Source organism: Balaenoptera physalus, assembly GCF_965194825.1.
Source record: "Balaenoptera physalus genome assembly, chromosome: 15".
NCBI classification, from domain to species: Eukaryota; Metazoa; Chordata; class Mammalia; order Artiodactyla; family Balaenopteridae; genus Balaenoptera; species Balaenoptera physalus.
The window spans coordinates 77,627,504-77,649,597 of NC_138894.1; the positions used below are offsets into that span (position 1 = coordinate 77,627,504).

A 22,094-nucleotide genomic window follows, 5' to 3' on the forward strand; every position below is an offset into this window, starting at 1 on the left:
CCCCTGGCAATGGAAGCACCAAGTCCTAACCACTGGACTGCCAGGGAATTCCCAGTCCTGTGTCCTATTGACATGCTCCATTTTTTTAAAGCACTTCTTTACTTTCTGGCACTCCGAAATGCTCCAGGTGCATCTTGTATTTTTTTTTGGCCCAGACCTAGTCATTCTTCTAGGAAGCCTGGTTCCTTCTATTGAAGAATGGGTATTTAGAAACCAAGATGTGGATGTGAACTGTGTGTCTATTTAAATTTAAAAAATAAATTCCCTTTAAGTCAAAGATTTAACCATTGGATTATATAAGAATATTCATTCTTTAAATTCCTAAAAATTATAACCTAAAAAATCCAAAAGTGTTTTTACTTTTACTCTGAATCACAGAAGAATCATCAGTAGTTTTAAAAATCTTTCATAGGTAAAACCAGTTCCCTCAAATTTAGAGCAGAATAACTTGGGAAAAAGTTGTGTGTCAATTTTAAAATGTCTGAACCATAATTAGTTAGCATTTTACAATCTTTATTCTCATGCTCCTATACCCCTCTCTACCAGGATGCCTGATAGACTCCCAAATGTCACTGTTGGAGTGTACTTCTAGGAGTGCTTCCAAAGCGCTTTCTACCTCTAAGAAAAACCTGGTCTTTCAAATATCACTCAAGTTGAAAGCAAAGCTTCTTCAAATTAAACAGAAAAAGATCTTTTTCTACCTAGAAAATGATCTACTATTATAGAAGACTCATTTGTCGCCTCAATCATAAGATTAATAATATGACTTAACTATTTGTCGTCTCTATAAATTCTTCCTTCTATATTATTTTTTGGTCACTTTTGTTCTATACATGAATATTGCCTTAAAATTTTTATTCTTTCTTCTCTATTAACTGTATTTTCTTACATTACTCAACGCTTTTCTCTGTGTCACTAAATTACTCATGAACTTTATCTTCTTTCTCAATTAGGATCCTAAATTAAACTAAAACACAATAATAAAACACAACAAAAGGAATAAACCCTATGCTAATGTGCTGAATATCTCAAACTTCACGCAAATACCAATTATCAAAGCAAATGTTTAAATAATGTAAGTAAATAATATAGTTGAGCGTGTTTGTATTTTTTTTAACAGCTAGTAAAACAGTTGGAATCAAACTTCTACACAGTATACAAACAGCCCTTACAAAAAAATGGTCTTCCTAGCCAAGAACTTTCTTCTCTTGATGGAACTTTCTTTTCCTACCCTGTTACTGCGGAGTACAAGGAGGATCCCCTCTCATCACTTCTCTGCTGCTAAAGCTTCAGATTCTCACTCTTACTGCTGTTGTGTCAGTACAGGAAAGTTATAATACTATATTGAGAGAAGAGGGTGAATGAAGAAACTTCACCAGCATTCACTTATATAAGAAAATACTCTCTAGGTTCTAAACTATCGTTTAAAAACGAACGTTTGTGTATGTATGCGCGCACACACACACAGGTCTGTATCTTCCACAAACGGTGGCATTATACACACTGCTCTGAACCTTGCTTTTTACACCTAACATATCTTCAAGATCTTCCCATATTAGTACAGAAAGGTCTCGTTATTTTTAGCAGATGCCTGACATTCCCTAGCAATGTTTTTAAGTTAGTAACTGCTAGTTCAAAATACGAACAATAAAACAATCTAAACAGACTAGAACCAATGTTTCATTTAGTTTGCACCTAGTTCCCAATGTCCATCGTCAACTTTTGGACAGCCTGGGCCTCACTTGGGGACAAAAAAGGAGGAGGAAAGTCTAGGGAGAACAGCAGTTTGGTTCTGGGGAACTTGGGGGCTGGTCTAGGATCATTCTTTTTTTTTTTTTTTTTAAATAAATAAATAAATTTATTTATTTATTTTTGGCTGTGTTGGGTCTTCGTTTCTGTGCAAGGGCTTTCTCTAGTTGCGGCGAGCAGGGGCCACTCTTCATCGCGGTGCGCGGGCCTCTCACTATCGCAGCCTCTCTTGTTGCGGAGCACAGGCTCCAGACACGCAGGCTCAGTAGTTGTGGCTCACGGGCCCAGTTCCTCCGCGGCATGTGGGATCTTCCCAGACCAGGGCTCGAACCCGTGTCCCCTGCATTGGCAGGCGGATTCTCAACCACTGCACTACCAGGGAAGCCCTAGGATCATTCTTTTTTTTTTTTTTTTAAATTTATTTATTTATTATATTTATTTTTGGCTGTGTTGGGTCTTCATTTCTGTGCGAGGGTTTTCTCCAGTTGCGGAGAGCAGGGGCCACTCTTCATCGCGGTGCGCGGGCCTGTCAGTGTCGCGGCCTCTCCCGTTGCGGAGCACAGGCTCCAGACGCGCAGGCTCAGTAGCTGTAGCTCACGGGCTTAGTTGCTCCGCGGCATGTGGGATCTTCCCAGACCAGGGCTCGAACCCGAGTCCCCTGCACTGGCAGGCGGATTCTTAACCACTGCACCACCAGGGAAGCCCCCTAGGATCACACTTATTCCATATATTTGGGGTTGTGCTGTACCAGGGTTTGGACCAGTCCATCAACTCCAATTCTGATAATTTCCAGGAAACCAAAGCCATAGATTAAAGGCCCTTCAGAATGCCCATGGGCCCACATTCTCCATATTCAAACTTCTGAAGAGGCACGGAAACAACGTACAGTACTTATCTTCAGATAAGGAAAGGATATCTCTGTTAGAAGCAAACTATCTGGTCCCACACTAGGTTTTTAAAATATGACTGGTTCAATCTAACACTACATGAGGCTTATTCAGGAGAAAGAATAAAAAACAAATTTTGTCACATTATTTCACCACTGGCTTGACTTATTCTGTATTAATTTCATGAAAATGTTTTTCATATATTAGTCCACTAGCAATAGTATTACCTACTGGGTTACACTGACAAAGATCCCTTTTGAAAGTGCCTTAAAAAAAGGAATAAATAAAGTACATGGGGTGGTGGATGTGTTAATTAACTCGACTGTGGTAATCATTTCACAATATGTATGTATATATATATATATTTTTATATATATATAAAATCATCACATTGAATACCTTAAAAAAAATCACTGTGTACAACCTAAATATATACAGTTTTTATTTGTTAACCACACCTCAATACAGCTGGAGAGAAAAAAGAAAAAGACAGAAAGAACATGTAACAAAATCATTTCATACTTACGAAGTGCCTGACAGCAAAAATGGAGTGCGGACACCATCCACCACCACAATGTTCCTTATGTTGGGTTTGGCTAAGGTTTGCTTCGATTTCGTCTGGACAGCTTTCAGAGAAAGTTCAAAGAACAATTAACTAAAATATATGAAGTCAGGGATTTCCCTGGCAGTCCAGTGGTTAAGACTTCACCTTCCAATGCAGGGGGTGCGGGTTTGATCCCTGGTCAGGGAGCTATGATCCCACATGCCTCGGGGACAAAAAAAACCCAAAAACATAAAACAGAAGCAGTATTGTAACAAATTTGATAAACACTTTAAAAATGGTCGACATGAAAAAAATCTTAAAAAAATAAAATAAAATATACGAAGACAAATGACTTCTTACATTTTTAAAGACAGACATTCTAAGAAGAATTATATCATTCAATGCCAAGCTGCATTTGTCATTTACCAAACCACTTGAACTAAAAAAAAAAAAAAAAGAAAAAGGATTAAGAAATTAACTAGCATTTACAAATTTCAAAAAAATACTTAAGGTAAATACAGAGATTATACCTAATGATAAGGTTGTTTATGCCATTAACAAATTGTTTTTTGTTTTTTTTTAATCAAATGTTTGACAATCTATTCCACTGAAAGCAACCAATTAAGTCTGCCCTTAATATTAGAAGTTACAATGACTGATATCGTTTAGTCTTCATATAGCTTAATATTCTTGCTTTTCTATGTAGAAATAAAGGCATTTGGTTGGTGACTACTGCCATTCTACAAAAACCCAGCATGCTTCCTGAATTCTGGCTCCATTTGTCTAGTTATTTTCTAACATCAAAAGAGCAACCTTGGGGCTTCCCTGGTGGCGCAGTGGTTAGGAATCCGCCTGCCAATGCAGGGGACATGGGTTCGAGCCCTGGTCCGGGAAGATCTCACATGCTGCGAAGCAACTAAGCCCGTGCACCACAACTACTGAGCCCGCGCGCCTACAGCCCACGAGCCACAATTACTGAAGCCCGTGCTCTGCAATAAGAGAAGCCACCGCAATGAGAAGCCCATGCACCGCAACAAAGAGTAGCCCCCACCCCCACTCACCGCAACTAGAGAAAGCCCGTGAGCAGCAACAAAGACCCAACGCAGCCAAAAATAAACATATAAAATAAATTTTTAAAAAAGAGAGCAAACTTTCTCTAATGTTTCAATTAAAAAATAAAACATGAACATATCCTGGTGGTTAAAAGAAAAATAAACGTAACTAAAATATGGAGAGTAAAACTAAAGTTCCCTCTTTATGTCCTCTGCTGCCATGTAATTTCCTTCCCAGAGGTAGATACTGCTAATTTGGTGTATATACTTTACCACTTTTTTTCTTTTTATGCATGTACATACACACACTTGTGTATTATGTTTACTTTTCTGACTTAACAATATAGCTGGAAGATCTCTGTGTGTATCTACATGTGTCTCATTCTTTTCTTATTGCTGTTAATGTTGAAATTCATCTCCTATCATCACTCCTTCATTACCAGAGAAAGAGAAAAATCCTAAAGAATTGGGAATAAAATTTTAACAATCACCTTACCACACACACTTATGTCACAGAGAGCTATTTATGATAAATATCTACAACCAACTTAAAGAAAATAGTAGTGAAAGCTAAGAGTCATGATAAAATGGGGTACAAAGATTCTCCTCGCAGCTCTGACTGGTTGGTGAAGGAGATAAAGTCACGTGGAGATTATCAAGGAGTCTGTAGCAAAAACAAGCATGTGGTGCTAACGGCCAAAATAAAGGCAGTATCATTGTGAATGGAAAGGAAGGGACCAATACAAGAGATTTTATAAAGGAAGACTATGTATTTTGGTGACCAAACAGATATGGAAAGAAAGGAAAACAGGATTATAAAGGAAGCTTAGAGACTAAGAAAACCTAGCTATTCTACACAGAGTAAGAACTGGTTTTGGAAGAAAAGTGACCTCAATTTTAAACATGCTAACTTTGAGGTGATGGAGAGACACCCAGGTGGATATGTCCATTTGACAGAGAGCTAGAAATGCAAAACTAAAGCTCCAAAGAGAAGTGAGGTGTAGCTGGGAGAGCCATGATATATATGCATTTTAGAATACAGAAGAGGCAGATGCCCCCTTGGTCTTGCCTGCCACTCCCTTACATTGTACTCAATAAATCTCGCTTTCTACCCTCACTTCTGGCTTGGTAAATTCTTTTACCACCCATGTTGCCAGCCCCATCGCCGCACTCTGTGGCATTTTGATGGCCCGTACAGGGACCAGACCGCTCTCTCCTCTCTCTGCCTTTTCTGATCCGTCTTCCAACAGGTAGCGATCGGCCTACTGACTCGGGGCAAATGGCCACGTCTACTCCTTGGTGGGACCCAAAGGCCTCCAGGACGAGACTCCAACTTGCTGTCGTCCTAAGGGGTACATTCTGGAAATGGTCTTTTCTCCTCTTCAACACTGCCGATGGTCTGAGGTCCCTGGAGACCGGGGGATTGCGCATCCTGGCCAAGGCAACTCTTCAGCGGACCTAAAACCCAGTCCCATACCGACCAACCGTCCCTGCCTAATCGGGTGGCAGTGTCCTCTGGCCCTAGCCTTGGTACTCCTCACTTCCAACGCCTGGTGCAGTCGGCAGCAGCGGCTTGGCGAATCCAGGCACGCTGTGAGATTCCCCTTCTCTTTCCATCCTCCCTTGAGGACCGTCCATCCTGATCCACCAACATTTCCAGGTACTTCAAGTGAGTCACTACAAAAACGATTTCATCCCATCAAGCCACAAATGGTGACAAGACAAGGATTCCAACCTCTAGAATCAATATAGTTGACTACTCTTGAACAGGCCTCCCCAGATTTCTATTCACACACTATCCCACAGCCCCATGGCCGATCAGCAAAGCCAACCGGGACCCCACATCGCCCCTTCTCAGCAGAAGTAGCATGAGATGATGTTGTCACCCAGATGTCAGTGATTTGACTTTGCTGATCTGTTAGGGGGAAATGTGGAGCTTAACAACAGAACAGCCATCTTAGGCTGGGGAGGTCCTTTCAAGATAAGACAATCACACCCTCCCCCAATGGAAATTACCAACGGTCGCAAGCAGTTGGTATATCAGGAAGATTGAGCTATGACACACGCAGCCCTAACCACCATATGGGTAGAACATTAACCCAAGGGTGACCAAAAGGGACCAAAAAGAAGCCCAGTTTCTCTTCCCCCAGGGAAGACCCCCTCTTGGTCTCGCCCGCTGCTCCCTTGCAGTGTACTCAATAAATCTCACTTTCTACCCTCAAAAAAAAAAAAAAAAAAAAAAGCAGAGACATATTTTGCAGTGCCTGCTCACCCATAGCCCCCTCTAAATGGAGCTGCCCTGCTTAGAGTCCCTGCAAAGGGGCAATCATAGACGTCATGTCCCTAAGCCCACACCCAAAGCTGGTTAGATTCAGGGTGGGTACTACCTCACTACCTGAAGTCAATCCATAGAGTGGCCAACCAGTAACCCATGTCATCTACCTACAAGTGATAAGCTGCATCTGATTCTCTCTCACAGGAATCTAAGCAAAGCATGGAGAAAAATACCAATTAGTTGAAGCTGAAAAGATGCCATGAGGAAGAACCAGGGTGATAATAAACTGAAATTATTTTTAAGTAAGCGTTATGGGGCAGCAAAAACCCTGAGTGAGCAAAGAAGCCAGCAAGAGGAGTGAAGAAGAATATAAAGAGAAGCAGGAAGGCCAGGAAAGTGACACACCATGTGGCCATGACTGAGACAAAGCGGCTGCCCCTAGAGCTGCTTGGTTCCTAATGCCTCCCTAGCTGTAGTCCTCAAGCCCTCTTATCCTTAACTTGAGTGGGCCCCTTAGTCACAATAAAAGACACTTGGTTTTGTGATCTCCCCACATTTAGAGGGCAGAGAGAAAATGTGGGACAGAGGGTAAACTTCAGAGGTAGTAGGAGACTGAGGAGAAAACAGTGCATGAAAGCAAAGGCAGGAGAGTATCAAGGAGCAGAGGATGGTCAAATATTTCAACACTCAAGGAGAATGAGGACTGAAAAAAGGCCACTAAGTTTGAAGATTTGCAGATTACTTGTGACTGACCTTGGAGAGAATAAAGTGATGAGAGGAAAAGTCAGATGACATACCATCACATCATTCCACTTTTTTTTTTTTTTTAAATAAATTTATTTATTTATTTATTTTTGGCTGTGTTGGGTCTTCGTTTCTGTACGAGGGCTTTCTCTAGTTGTGGCAAGCAGGAGCCACTCTTCATCGCGGTGCACGGGCCTCTCACTATGGCGGCCTCTCTTGTTGCGGAGCACAGGCTCCAGACACGCAGGCTCAGTAGTTGTGGCTCACGGGCCTAGTTGCTCCACGGCATGTGGGATCTTCCCAGACCAGGGCACGAACCCGTGTCCCCTGCATTGGCAGGCAGATTCTCAACCACTGCGCCACCAGGGAAGCCCCATCATTCCACTTTTTAAGAACTGACCGCATGTTCCTTTTACACACTTTCAGATAAAATTCAAATTCCTAACTCTTCTAACAAATTCCTTGCTTTACTTGGTTCCAACTGAATGATCCAAAAACATTCTCCACCACTTCTCAACATGTAGCAAGATGAGTAAGCCCCCAGTCCCTCACAGCCTTGACTTCATTTCACACCCCTTGCCTTCATTCATATACCCTCCCATCTGAGTGGCTCCTTTCTGTCCATCTAATCCTTACTTACCCTTAAGGCCTAGTTCACATTCCACCTCCTAAATAAAGCCTTCCCTGATAACTACAGCTACCTGTAGTTCCTGCCTCTTAACTTCTATGGCAACCTATGGGGCAAAAATTGGCCAAACAATTTAGCATATTATAAAGTAATTAAAGTAATACTAGAAGTCACATTTAAAAATAATATTCATTATATATTGAACAGTCACCCAAAGGACTCTAATTCTGTTTCATGTGCACACTGGCTCCTAATCACATCAGAATTTTCTCAAAGGCTCTTTTTTATATATTCCACAGTGCTATGGGCACTCAGTAGCAATGTAGTATAAGAATCTGAAAAGGGGGTTAAAATATCTGGGTTCTAGTCCCTGCTCTGCCAAAAATTTCTTATTTGCAAATATGGGAGCTAGATTAGATGACCTCAAGCAGTCCTCCCAACTCCAAACCTAGGATTCTATGGCTGACATATACATTCTGTATTTCACATACACAATTAAAATCAAAGCAGAGGGCTTCGCTGGTGGCGCAGTGGTTAAGAATCCGCCTGCCAATGCAGGGGACACGGGTTCGAGCCCTAGCCCAGGAAGATCCCACATGCCACGGAGCAACTAAGCCCGTGTGCCACAACTACTGGGCCTGCGCTTAGAGCCCGTGAGCCACAACTACTGAGCCCACATGCCACAACTTCTGAAGCCCACGTGCCTAGAGCCTGTGCTCCGCAACGAGAAGCCACCACAATGAGAAGCCCACGTGCCGCAATGAAGAGTAGCCCCCGCTTGCCGCAACCAGAGAAAAGCCCACGCACAGCAACGAAGACCCAACGCAGCCATAAATAAATAAATAAATAAACAAAAAAACCCTTCATTAAAAAAAAAAAAAAAATCAGTCAAAGCAGAGAGAAGACATGCCATGTGTTATACCATTGTTTTATATATATATATGTCTGTGGATATAGATATATAGATAAACAGATGGTCCTTGACCTTCCATGGTTCAACTTATGAATTTTTAACTTTAGGATGGTGCAAAAGCAATACACATTCAGTAGAAACCATACTTTGAATTCTGAATTTTCATTTTTTTCCCAGGCTAGCAATAAGTGGTATGATACTCTCTCATGATGCTGGGCAGCAGTGAGCCAGAGCTCCCAGTCACACAATCACAGGGGTAAACAACTAATACACTTACAACCATTCTATACTCATACAACCATTCTGTTTTTCACTTTCAGTACAATATTCAATAAATTACATGACATTCAATACTTTATTATAAAATAGGCCTGTGTTAGATGATTTTGCCCAACGTGTTCTGAGCACGTTTACGGTAGGCTAGGCTAAGCTATGATGTTTGGTAGATTAGATGTACTAAATGCATTTTTTTTTTTTTTTTTAAATGCATTTTTGACTTACAATATATTCTTTTTTTTTTTTTTAACAATCTTATTCATTTATTTATTTATTTTTGGCTGCATTGGGTCTTCGTTGCTGAGCATGGGCGTTTCTCTAGTGACAAGCGGGGGCTACTCTTTGTTGTGGTGCGCAGGCTTCTCATTGCAGTGGCTTCTCTTGTTGCAGAGCACAGGCTCTAGGTGCATGGGCTTCAGTAGTTGTGGCATGCGGGCTCAGTAGTTGTGGTTTGTGGGCTCTAGAGCGCAGGCTCAGTAGTTGTGGCGCACAGGCTTAGCTGCTCCTCAGCAGGTGGGATCTTCCCGGACCAAGGATCAAACCCGTGTCCCCTGCATTGGCAGGCGGATTCTTAACCACTGCGCCACCAAGGAAGTCCTGACCTACAATATTTTCAACTTATGATGGATTTGTCAGGATGTAACCCTATTTTAAGTCAAGGAAGACGCATAGTATATATAGCCATTGAATAAGTCAAAATTTCCATCAGACACATTTCCAGTCAATCTGATGACTGGAAACATCAATAAACCTGTATCCCTCTATTCTAATTCCTTCATCCTAACAGCACCGTCAAGCATATTCACATGAAATTCAAGAGGAATTAGTTACAAAATTATTGCAACCTAAAACCTGTTCAGCAGGGTTACATTCCCACTCCCTCCCCTCAAATCAGCTGGTCACATTCCTTTGTCTTATAATGTGCCCTCTTGCACCACTATCACCATCAACGTTAACACAAATCGCTAGGACAGTGTTAGACACCAGGGACTCTAAAATGCTTAAGTCTCAGAAGGGCTCACAACACAGTTGGGGAGACAGAAACACACAACACTTTAAGAGCAATATAAAGAAGAATACTTTATATGCCAGAAAAATGCCTTCCCTCTGTTGGTATTCAATGTGACCTTCTTCCGGTTGGCAAAAAATCAGATCTATATGTCTGACTGCAAAGTCCTGGGTGAACGTTAGAATTAGGGAAAAGGTGAAATGAGATAGAAAGGAATTATTCTTTGTGAGCCTATACAAATCTATATTCTAATTAGAATTTAGAGGCCACAGAAAATATATTTGTGACATGACAATGTGAAACTTTTCTAGGTGAGATTAGGCAACAGACCCCTGACAATATACTTATGTAAAACAATATAAAAATATCATCTTGTACATATATACGTATATATTTTGGCCAAGCCACGCGATATGCGGGATCTTAATTCCCCAACCAGAGATCGAACTCATACCCCCTGCAGTGGAAGCACAGAGTCCTAACCACTGGACCTCCAGGGAATTCCCATCTTGTACTTATATTGAGTTTACAGTTTTCAAAGTGCTGTGAGATATCTTCATAACTACTTGAGGTTAACAAGACTAAAATTATTATTCTTTTTTAGATAAAGAAACTAAAGCACAGGGAAGTAAAGTGATCGGTTCAAGGCCAAACTGCCCAGAAAGAAGTAGAACTGGAACAGAGCAGAGGTCTTCTGAATCCTAGTAAGATGCTTTTTCTATTAAGTTATTATTCAAGTAGAAACACCATAATAAAACCAAAATCAGAAGTCATAGTCAATACAGGACCCAGGCAAGGAGAACCTGTCTGGGCGTTTTTAGCACTGGCCAGTGAAGATACATACCTACAGTAGGTTCTGCAAAAGTATGTATTCAACAGTGAAGAAGTCTTTACCAAGGGTCTAAAAGACCATATAAAATCAACAAATTTCCTTCCTTTTTCATTTCATATTGACTAAACAACCTTCTGTTATTAACTGGCTCCACAGTCACACCTATTTCATGTATGCATCCCCTTGCACATGGACTAAGAAGATATTCATTAACAGAGAAGCCTGTCACTGAAAGTTTAAAAAGTTACCTTTTGGCTCCACAGCAGTCTCCAGAGTGTTTGTAAGCTAATCATCCCTAGGACTGACAGCCAGTAGCTGACTGATTAAACTGACCAGTAAGGTTCATGGAACCTCCGTGACTCCATCAAGCTCCACATCCCAGAAAGCAGCCTCCTGTCAACATCTTCAAGCCCACCCTACACCATGTACTATCGTTACTGATTGGTCCTATATTGTTTTAATTTAAAGGCAACAGTGATGTTCACGTTGCTCATAAAAAGGGAGAGCTAGCGACCAGAGGGCAGACAACAGAAGCAAGAAAAACTACAATCCTGCAGCCTGTGGACCAAAAACCACAGTTACAGAAAGATAGAGAAGATGAAAAGGCAGAGGGCTATGTACCAGATGAAGGAACAAGAAAAAACCCCAGAAAAACAACTAAATGAAGTGGAGATAGGCAACCTTTCAGAGAAAGAATTCAGAATAATGATAGTGAAGATGATCCAGGACCTCGGAATAAGAATGGAGGCAAAGATTGAGAAGATGCAAGAAATGATTAACAAAGACCTAGAAGAATTAAAGAACAAACAAACAGAGATGACCAATACAATAACTGAAATGAAAACTACACTAGAAGGAATCAATAGCAGAATAACTGAGGCAGAAGAACGGATAAGTGACCTGGAAGACAGAATGGTGGAATTCACTGCTGCGGAACAGACTAAAGAAAAAAGAATGAAAAGAAATGAAGACAGCCTAAGAGACCTCTGGGACAACATTAAACGCAACAACATTCGCATTATAGGGGTCCCAGAAGGAGAAGAGAGAGAGAAAGGACCAGAGAAAATATTTGAAGAGATTATAGTCGAAAACTTCCCTAATATGGGAAAGGAGATAGCCACCCAAGTCCAGGAAGCACAGAGAGTCCCATACAGAATAAACCCAAGGAGAAACACGCCGAGACACATAGTAATCAAAGTGGCAAAAATTAAAGACAAAGAAAAATTATTGAAAGCAGCAAGGGAAAAACGACAAATAACATACAAGGGAACTCCCATAAGGTTAACAGCTGATTTCTCAGCAGAAACTCTGCAAGCCAGAAGGGAGTGGCATGATATACTTAAAGTGATGAAAGGGAAGAACCTACAACCAAGATTACTCTACCCGGCAAGGATCTCATTTAGATTTGATGGAGAAATCAAAAGCTTTACAGACAAGCAAAAGCTAATAGAATTCAGCACCACCAAACCAGCTCTACAACAAATGCTAAAGGAACTTCTCTAAGTGGGAAACACAAGAGAAGAAAAGGACCTACAAAAACAAACCCAAAACAATTAAGAAAATGGTCATAGGAACATACATATCGATAATTACCTTAAACGTGAATGGATTAAACGCCCCAACCAAAAGACATAGACTGGCTGAATGGATACAAAAACAGGACCCATATATATGCTGTCTACAAGAGACCCACTTTAGACCTAGGGACACATACAGACTGAAAGTTAGGGGATGGAAAAAGATATTCCATGCAAATGGAAATCAAAAGAAAGCTGGAGTAGCTATACTCATATCAGATAAAATAGACTTTAAAATAAAGAATGTTACAAGAGACAAGGAAGGACACTACATAATGATCCAGGGATCAATCCAAGAAGAAGATATAACAATTATAAATATATATGCACCCAACATAGGAGCACCTCAATACATAAGGCAACTGCTAACAGCTATAAAAGAGGAAATCGACAGTAACACAATCATAGTGGGGGACTTTAACACTTCACTTACACCAATGGACAGATCATCCAAAATGAAAATAAATAAGGAAACAGAAGCTTTAAATGACACAATAGACCACATAGATTTAATTGATATATATAGGACATTCCATCCAAAAACAGCAGATTACACGTTCTTCTCAAGTGCGCACGGAACATTCTCCAGGATAGATCACATCTTGGGTCACAAATCAAGCCTCAGTAAATTTAAGAAAATTGAAATCATACCAAGCATCTTTTCTGACCACAACGCTATGAGATTAGAAATGAATTACAGGGAAAAAAACGTAAAAAAGACAAACACATGGAGGCTAAACAATACGTTACTAAATAACCAAAAGATCACTGAAGAAATCAAAGAGGAAATAAAAAAATACCTAGAGACAAATGACAATGAAAACACGACGACCCAAAACCTATGGGATGCAGCAAAAGCGGTTCTAAGAGGGAAGTTTATAGCTATACAAGCCTACCTAAAGAAACAAGAAAAATCTCAAGTAAACAATCTAACCTTACACCTAAAGAAACTAGAGAAAGAAGAACAAACAAAACCCAAAGTTAGCAGAAGGAAAGAAATCATAAAGATCAGAGCAGAAATAAATGAGATAGAAACAAAGAAAACAATAGCAAAGATCAATAAAACTAAAAGTTGGTTCTTTGAGAAGATAAACAAAATTGATAAGCCATTAGCCAGACTCATCAAGAAAAAGAGGGAGAGGACTCAAATCAATAAAATTAGAAATGAAAAAGGAGAAGTTACAACAGACACTGCAGAAATACAAAACATCCTAAGAGACTACTATAAGCAACTTTATGCCAATAAAATGGACAACCTGGAAGAAATGGACAAATTCTTAGAAAGGTATAACCTTCCAAGACTGAATCAGGAAGAAACAGAAAATATGAACAGACCAATCACAAGTAATGAAATTGAAACTGTGATTAAAAATCTTCCAACAAACAAAAGTCCAGGACCAGATGGCTTCACAGGTGAATTCTATCAAACATTTAGAGAAGAGCTAACACCCATCCTTCTCAAACTCTTCCAAAAAATTGCAGAGGAAGGAACACTCCCAAACTCATTCTATGAGGCCACCATCACCCTGATACCAAAACCAGACAAAGACACTACAAAAAAAGAAAATTACAGACCAATATCACTGATGAATATAGATGCAAAAATCCTCAACAAAATACTAGCAAACAGAATCCAACAACACATTAAAAGGATCATACACCACGATCAAGTGGGATTTATCCCAGGGATGCAAGGATTCTTCAATATACGCAAATCAATCAATGTGATACACCATATTAACAAATTGAAGAAGAAAAACCATATGATCATCTCAATAGATGCAGAAAAAGCTTTTGACAAAATTCAACACCCATTCCTGATAAAAACTCTCCAGAAAGTGGGCATAGAGGGAACCTACCTCAACATAATAAAGGCCATATATGACAAACCCACAGCAAACATCATTCTCAATGGTGAAAAACTGAAAGCATTTCCTCTAAGATCAGGAACGAGACAAGGATGTCCAGTCTCACCACTATTATTCAACATAGTTCTGGAAGTCCTAGCCACGGCAATCAGAGAAGAAAAAGAAATAAAAGGAATACAAATTGGAAAAGAGGAAGTAAAACTGTCACTGTTTGCGGATGACATGATACTATACATAGAGAATCCTAAAACTGCCACCAGAAAACTGCTAGAGCTAATTAATGAATATGGTAAAGTTGCAGGATACAAAATTAATGCACAGAAATCTCTTGCATTCCTATACACTAATGATGAAAAATGTGAAAGAGAAATTATGGAAACACTCCCATTTACCATTGCAACAAAAAGAATAAAATACCTAGGAATAAACCTACCTAGGGAGACAAAAGACTTGTATGCAGAAAACTATAAGACACTGATGAAAGAAATTAAAGATGATACCAACAGATGGAGAGATATACCATGTTCTTGGATTGGAAGAATCAACATTGTGAAAATGAGTATACTACCCAAAGCAATCTACAGATTCAATGCAATCCCTATCAAATTACCAATGGCATTTTTTACGGAGCTAGAACAAATCATCTTAAAATTTGTATGGAGACACAAAAGACCCCGAATAGCCAAAGCAGTCTTGAGGCAAAAAAATGGAGCTGGAGGAATCAGACTCCCTGACTTCAGACTATACTACAAAGCTACAGTAATCAAGACAATATGGTACTGGCACAAAAACAGAAACATAGATCAATGGAACGAGATAGAAAGCCCAGAGATTAACCCACGCACCTATGGTCAACTAATCTATGACAAAGGAGGCAAAGATATACAATGGAGAAAAGACAGTCTCTTCAATAAGTGGTGCTGGGAAAACTGGACAGCTACATGTAAAAGAATGAAATTAGAATACTCCCTAACACCATACACAAAAATAAACTCAAAATGGATTAGAGACCTAAATATAAGACTGGACACTATAAAACTCTTAGAGGAAAACATAGGAAGAACACTCTTTGACATAAATCACAGCAAGATCTTTTTTGATCCACCTCCTAGAGTAATGGAAATAAAAACAAAAATAAACAAGTGGGACCTAATGAAACTTCAAAGCTTTTGCACAGCAAAGGAAACCATAAACAAGACGAAAAGACAACCCTCAGAATGGGAGAAAATATTTGCAAATGAATCAACGGACAAAGGATTAATCTCCAAAATATATAAACAGCTCATTCAGCTCAATATCAAAGAAACAAACACCCCAATCCAAAAATGGGCAGAAGACCTAAATAGACATTTCTCCAAAGAAGACATACAGACGGCCACGAAGCACATGAAAAGCTGCTCAACATCACTAATTATTAGAGAAATGCAAATCAAAACTACAATGAGGTATCACCTCACTCCTGTTAGAATGAGGATCATCAGAAAATCTACAAACAACAAATGCTGGAGAGGGTGTGGAGAAAAGGGAACCCTCTTGCACTGTTGGTGGGAAGGTAAATTGATACAGCCACTATGGAGAACAATATGGAAGTTCCTTAAAACACTAAAAATAGAATTACCATATGACCCAGCAATCCCACTACTGGGCATATACCCAGAGAAAACCGTAATTCAAAAAGACACATGCACCCGAATTTCATTGCAGCACTATTTACAATAGCCAGGTCATGGAAGCAACCTAAATGCCCATCAACAGACGAATGGATAAAGAAGATGTGGTACATATATACAATGGAATATTACTCAGCCATAAAAAGGAACGAAATTGAGTCATTTGTTGAGACGTGGATGGATCTAGAGACTGTCATACAGAGTGAAGTAAGTCAGAAAGAGAAAAACAAATATCATATATTAATGCATGTATGTGGAACCTAGAAAAATGGTACAGATGAGCCGGTTTGCAGGGCAGAAGTTAAGACACAGATGTAGAGAATGGACATATGGACACCAAGGGGGGAAAACTGCGGTGAGGTGGGGATGGTGGTGTGCTGAATTGGGCGATTGGGATTGACATGTATACACTGACGTGTATAAAATTGATGCCTAATAAGAACCTGCAGTATAAAAAAACAAACAAAACAACTAATACTAAACTTTCATTGGGTTATTTGTATGGAAATATGTTAATATAAATGTTTCAGACATTACATGAAATTTCTAAAAATCTTATATTTGTATTTGTATGGAAATATGTATGGAAATATGTTAATATAAATGTTTCAGTCATTACATGAAATTTCTAAAAATCTTATATTTGTATTTGTATGGAAATATGTATGGAAATATGTTAATATAAATGTTTCAGACATTACATGAAATTTCTAAAAATCTTATATGTTCTGGTATAATGTTATAAGTCATAATCCTAGTTATTACTTTAAAATGTATATCTCAGAAATAACTAATTTTCTTGTCAACTGCATTATTATGAACTTTCATCAAATCTTTTACCATGGTCATTTTTAAGTCTTTTGTCATTTACAGACAGTTCTGGGTGTACTCTGATGATTTTGCAAATATGTTCCTATAAAAGGGTTTCATCTTCAAGAAATTCATGGAAAAGACTCTGACAAGTACAGGTTTCTGGTAACTGACTGTACTGCTGAACTGAATGAATAAGCATTTTCAGAACTCTGATGAAAAACTGATGAACTCATAAAAGTGCTAACAAAAGATCAAGATGAAAAAAAAAACAACAATTAATAAAAAAAAAAAAAAGGGAGAGCTAGCAAACTAGTTTTGGTTTTTATTCAAAATTCACAAATTTAGATTCTAGAATCTAACTCTTAAATCAGACTTTTTTTTTTCTTTTTTACAAATTACTGTACCTGCGGCAGCTCGTAACTGGGAGGAACAGCTCAGAGGTCTCATAGCTGGAAGACAAAATAAAGTGTTTACAAAAAGCAGTACAATTCCATGTCTGTGCAAGATGCTTACACAACCAAATCTAATCTTAAAAAGAAAGAACAAATGAAACTTACAAAATCTGAGGGCCCATTGTGATGTACTGGGAAGATTTTTAAAAGTGTAAGTCAAGAGGGAAGTCATTCTTAAATCTAAAAAGAGAAGAACAAAAAGACTTTCTGGGTTATTTGAACAATTTGTAGCTTAGAGTGTAGTCTATGATCTCTGATATCTCATCCATGACTACTATAAAATACTTTAAAATTTACTCTATTACCAACTACCCTTCCTCTAATAATATAATAGCTATACTGACATAGTATGCAAACCACTAATCTAAGCATTAACCCATCTAATCCTCACAAGGACCTATGAAGTACGCATGATTATTACACCCTTTGTAAGAGATGAGAAACGGAGGCATACAGGGATTGAAAGACTAGTAAGAGGCAGAGTTGTGATTTGAAGCCAGATAGTCTAGCTCCAGAGTTTATGCTTTTCTCTAGGGCCAAAGGAGTAGAGACTGCTGGACATGATCATGAAGCCACCAATGGGAACTTCCTGATTTTGATGGTTGTATTGTGATTATGCAGAATGCCTTGTGGAATGTTTGTATTTGAAGGGGATACACACTAAAGTATTCAGAGATAGTGCAGTATCACATCTTAACTGCTGTAAGAAAAAAAAGTTCATACACTGCACTTGCTACTTTTTTATAAGCTTGATATTATTTCAAAATAATAAAAATATAAACCCCTCTATATTAAAAATATATAAAATATATTAAATACTTCCCTAAATTCCCAAAAATGAGTTCCTACAAATCAGTAAGAAAAAAATTGGCAAAGGATATGAACAAACTGTTCACAGAAATAGAAATATCAATACAAATAGCTCTTAGATACATGAAAAGATGTTCAATCTCATTCATAAGGGAAATACAAATTAAAACTGCACAGAGGTATAATATTTGACTTAAAGGTCTGATATTCATTATGTGGTACTCTGCACACACAGGCTCTCTCATATACTGCTGCTGAGGGTGTAAACTGATGCACCTCCACAGATGCATCACTATGGAGGGCAATTTGGCAATTACTGTAACTGTCAAAAAACAACAACTGCACCTAACTTTTGATCAGTAATTCCACTTCCCTGAATTTTTATTTATATAGTTGGTCTGTGTAAACAAAAGAATACATCAGAAATGATGAGATGTCACTTTTGAGATTAGGCTGTTAAGAGATCCTGCAGCTCCTGTCTTGGTCTGTCTCTCAGATCACTCGGTCTAGGGGAAGCCAGCTGGCACCTCAGGAGCAGCCCGATGAAGAGGCTCTGGTGATGAGGAACTGATGCCTCCTGCCAACAGCCATGTGACTGAGCTTGGAAGTGAATCCTCTAGCACAGACAAGCTTTCAGATGACTACAGCCCTGGCCAGCATTCTGACTGCAACCTCATGAGAAAGTCGAGGTCAGAACGACCCACCTAATTTGCCCCCAAATTCCTGACCCTCAGAAACTGTATGAGATAAGTTTTTACTGTTTTAAGCTGCTAAATTTTGGAGTAATTTGTTACACAGCAACAGCCAATATAAAAGCCTTGTTTAACTTTTCTTAGGTCTTCGTTGACTAAAAAGAGATGCCCTGTGGCTTCCAAAAAGAAAAAAAAAAAATCACATTTACCAAATATATGGATTGGAAAGAGATGGAGGAGTCCAACCTCTAGGCTTACCAGCCTAGGTATACTCAAGGGACTCTGGCCAGGGAGACACAAATTGGCCCATGCGATGGGCACCACTTTTCCAGAAGCTACATTTGATGCCACTTGAGTCTGGAATATAAATCCCCATAAGTAAAGTTCCTCTTGAAATAAAATTCATGAAACTAGTCAAGAAAATATTGATTGAAAAAAAGGGGGACCTTGCTCTAACAGATATCAAAACTTTCTATAAAGTACCAGTAATTAAACAGTTCAATCTGGCACAGGAATAAATTAAACTAATCAACAGAACAGGATGTAGCAAGTTCAGAAGCATACTCATGTGTATGAGAATTTAGTATGTAATAAAGATAACATTTCAAATAAGTGGGAGAAAGATGAATTACTCAATAGATTGTTGGGAAAATGGCTAACCATTTGAAAAAAAATTAGATCCATAGCTCACACTATAAGTACAAATTACAGATGCATTAATCTCAATATATATTTTTCTAACTTACTACAAGAATATATCAGAGAATATTTTTATAATCTTGGGGAAAGGCTTCCAACATATGGTATAAAACTCAGAGGCCATAATGGAAAAGAATAACTAAAAGAACTGATTAAAGAAGCATTTAAAATATCTACATAGCAAAAGACACTAAAGTTAAAAGGCAAACAATAGATTCAGAGAAAATATTTGTAACATGGAAAACAAAGGGTTAAATCCCATACTCCATAAAGAACTTCTACAAATTATAGGAAAAAGAGAAACAATCTATAATGGAATCTGTGGTTTTCACCCCAATATCCATTTCACCCCATTATGCAGCTGCCACATGTGGTTTACATGGGACTGAATCCAGCTCAACTCCAGGGTTTAAGCCAATCAGAATAATCTCATTCGCTTTGGTTCACGCAACCAAGGCGTAAAATAATCGTGCATGGTATTGCCTTGACCACTGGTGTCGATTTAGGGATGGTCTTAGTCAGTCTGACATTCAAGTCTTCTGCCTGGAATGGCAGATGGAACACACATCTTTCCTTCTGAGGCTTGGCATGGCTAGAGCAGTTTGCAAACATGATAAAAGCTAGTGTAAAGGTAGAGCTGGTCTCAAAGGAGGACACAGCTGAAAATTCAGAAAAAAGAAACTAGAGCCCTGATTGAATCATATCTGAAACCCACCCTCCCACTGTGCCTTTCTGTTCTGTGAGTCAACAAATCCCCTTTATTAAGCCAATTTAAGTTTAATTTTCTGTTATTTGCAGCTGAAAGGCTCCTTCCTGAAACATGACCAAAAGGAAAAATGAGCAAATGAGCAATTCGCAGAAGAAATAAAAATGTCAAATAAATAAAAATTTAAATGTTCAACCTCACTAACAATAAAAATTTTTTTAAATTAAAACAAGGTCATTTTGTGGTTATTAAGTGGCAAAAATTAAGAATATGGTTAGCACACAATTCTAGTGAGAATGGAACTATTTAAGCACTTCCATATACAGTTGATAAAAGTATAATTGGTAAGGCCTTTTTGGAAGGCAATTTTTAGTTCTCTCTCAGATTCTGAATTATGAATTTCTGAGCCTAGTAATTCTTCTTATTGGTCTTTAAGCAACAGAAATATTCAAGTTGTATATGTAGCAATCATAGATCTCTAACCAACAGAAATACTCAAGATGTAGATGCACATATCAGGAAACGGTTAAATAAATTATAGTATTACAAACATACCATGGAATACTGTTCAGCAGTTTGTAAAGAAAAATGAAACATAACAACATACATGTATATACTGACATGGAAAGATGTCCACAACATATACTAAATGAAAAAGCAGGCTGCAGAATAATATATATACAGTAAGACTCCATTTTATGACAGAAAGAGACGAAAATCCATAAAGCTGAATCTATATATGGAAGAGATAAAGAGGGACTTTCATTTTATATTCTTCTGTCTTCTTAAAATTTTTTTTACAATGAGCATCTTATTTTTAATGTACAGTATAATTCTAGTTTTATAGAAAATCTGCATATACTAATATCTTTATAGATAGATAAAAACATTAAAATGTATTAAAAAAGACCAGAAAAATACACAGCAAATGTTAACAGTAGTTATCTTTGGGTGGTGGAGTTATTGGTATGTTTATTTTCTTTAGACTTCCTGTAGTTTCTGGAAAAAAAATTAAATAGAATATACATCCCATCAAAAATTAATAAAAAGTAGAGACAGATTTCAAAAGAAAGAAGGACTAAGCAAAATATGACCTAGTTATTGTCATCTGCTTTAAGCTTTAGGAAATACATTTTGACTCAAGGATTTGGGGAGCCTGGGTAGGCTTGAGTAGGGTGTGAAACTATAGAAAGATGCATGAAGTTGCAGGAACCTGGGAGCAAGTAACATGAAGAAGGGACTAAACAAGTAATGAAAGCAAGATGGAGTGGCTCTAACAGCTCATTATTACAGTATCATTAAGACACAATCCACAATATCCTTAAGAGCACAAACACTAAAGGCAAACCGCCCAATCCAAATCCTGGCTGTACCCTAGTTGTATGACCTTAAGCAAGCTACTTAACTTGCAAAAAGGATTCTTGATGACCTCCAAAGGCCATTTTCTTTCTCTGTTTTAGGAGTAAGATGTAAATAATTCATCTGTAAGATGAACCTGTAAACTGTAGATAATTAAAGTACCTACTTCATAGGTTGTTGTGAGGTATATATATATATATATATATATATATATATATGGCACTTAGAACAGTGCCTGATACATAGTAAGGGTTATACATGTGTTTGCTATTAATTCTAGTGGGTGATGGTATAAATGTATTTAGTTCCCCTTTATGTAAGACACAGTGAGAAGCATAACATTTCTGCCCTTGATGGAGCTTGATTTTGTTCAGAATACAGGAAACAAAAAAGTCAAGAGCCAAAAGGGTGACCTAAATCAGGGGATGGCAAACTTCAACCCATGGGCCTCTAGCTAACAATAGATTTTACATTTTTAAAAGGTTGTAGAGCAAAACAAAACAAAGAATATGGGACAGAGATCAATGTGGGTTGTGAAA

General features: G+C 38.4%; 1 protein-coding gene and 1 long non-coding RNA gene across 5 annotated transcripts in view; one reads left to right on the top strand and one right to left on the bottom strand.

The window, feature by feature from the left end:
* Nucleotides 1-22,094, bottom strand: part of HADHB (hydroxyacyl-CoA dehydrogenase trifunctional multienzyme complex subunit beta) — a 43,213-nt gene that overhangs the window by 19,734 nt on the left and 1,385 nt on the right. For all 4 annotated transcript variants that reach the window (XM_082427578.1, XM_082427575.1, XM_082427577.1 and 1 more), the window contains exons 2-4: nucleotides 17,395-17,469; nucleotides 17,242-17,286; nucleotides 3,163-3,262 (exon numbers count right to left, since the gene is read on the bottom strand). In XM_082427578.1, the coding sequence (XP_082283704.1) occupies nucleotides 3,163-3,262; nucleotides 17,242-17,286; nucleotides 17,395-17,461 (212 nt within the window). In that variant the 5' untranslated portion in view covers nucleotides 17,462-17,469. The remainder of the gene's footprint in view (nucleotides 1-3,162; nucleotides 3,263-17,241; nucleotides 17,287-17,394; nucleotides 17,470-22,094) is intronic.
* On the top strand, nucleotides 10,232-21,750 carry LOC309644130. Its single transcript, XR_014254264.1, has 3 exons — nucleotides 10,232-10,781; nucleotides 18,610-18,788; nucleotides 20,289-21,750. It is a non-coding gene; the product is annotated as an uncharacterized lncRNA (long non-coding RNA).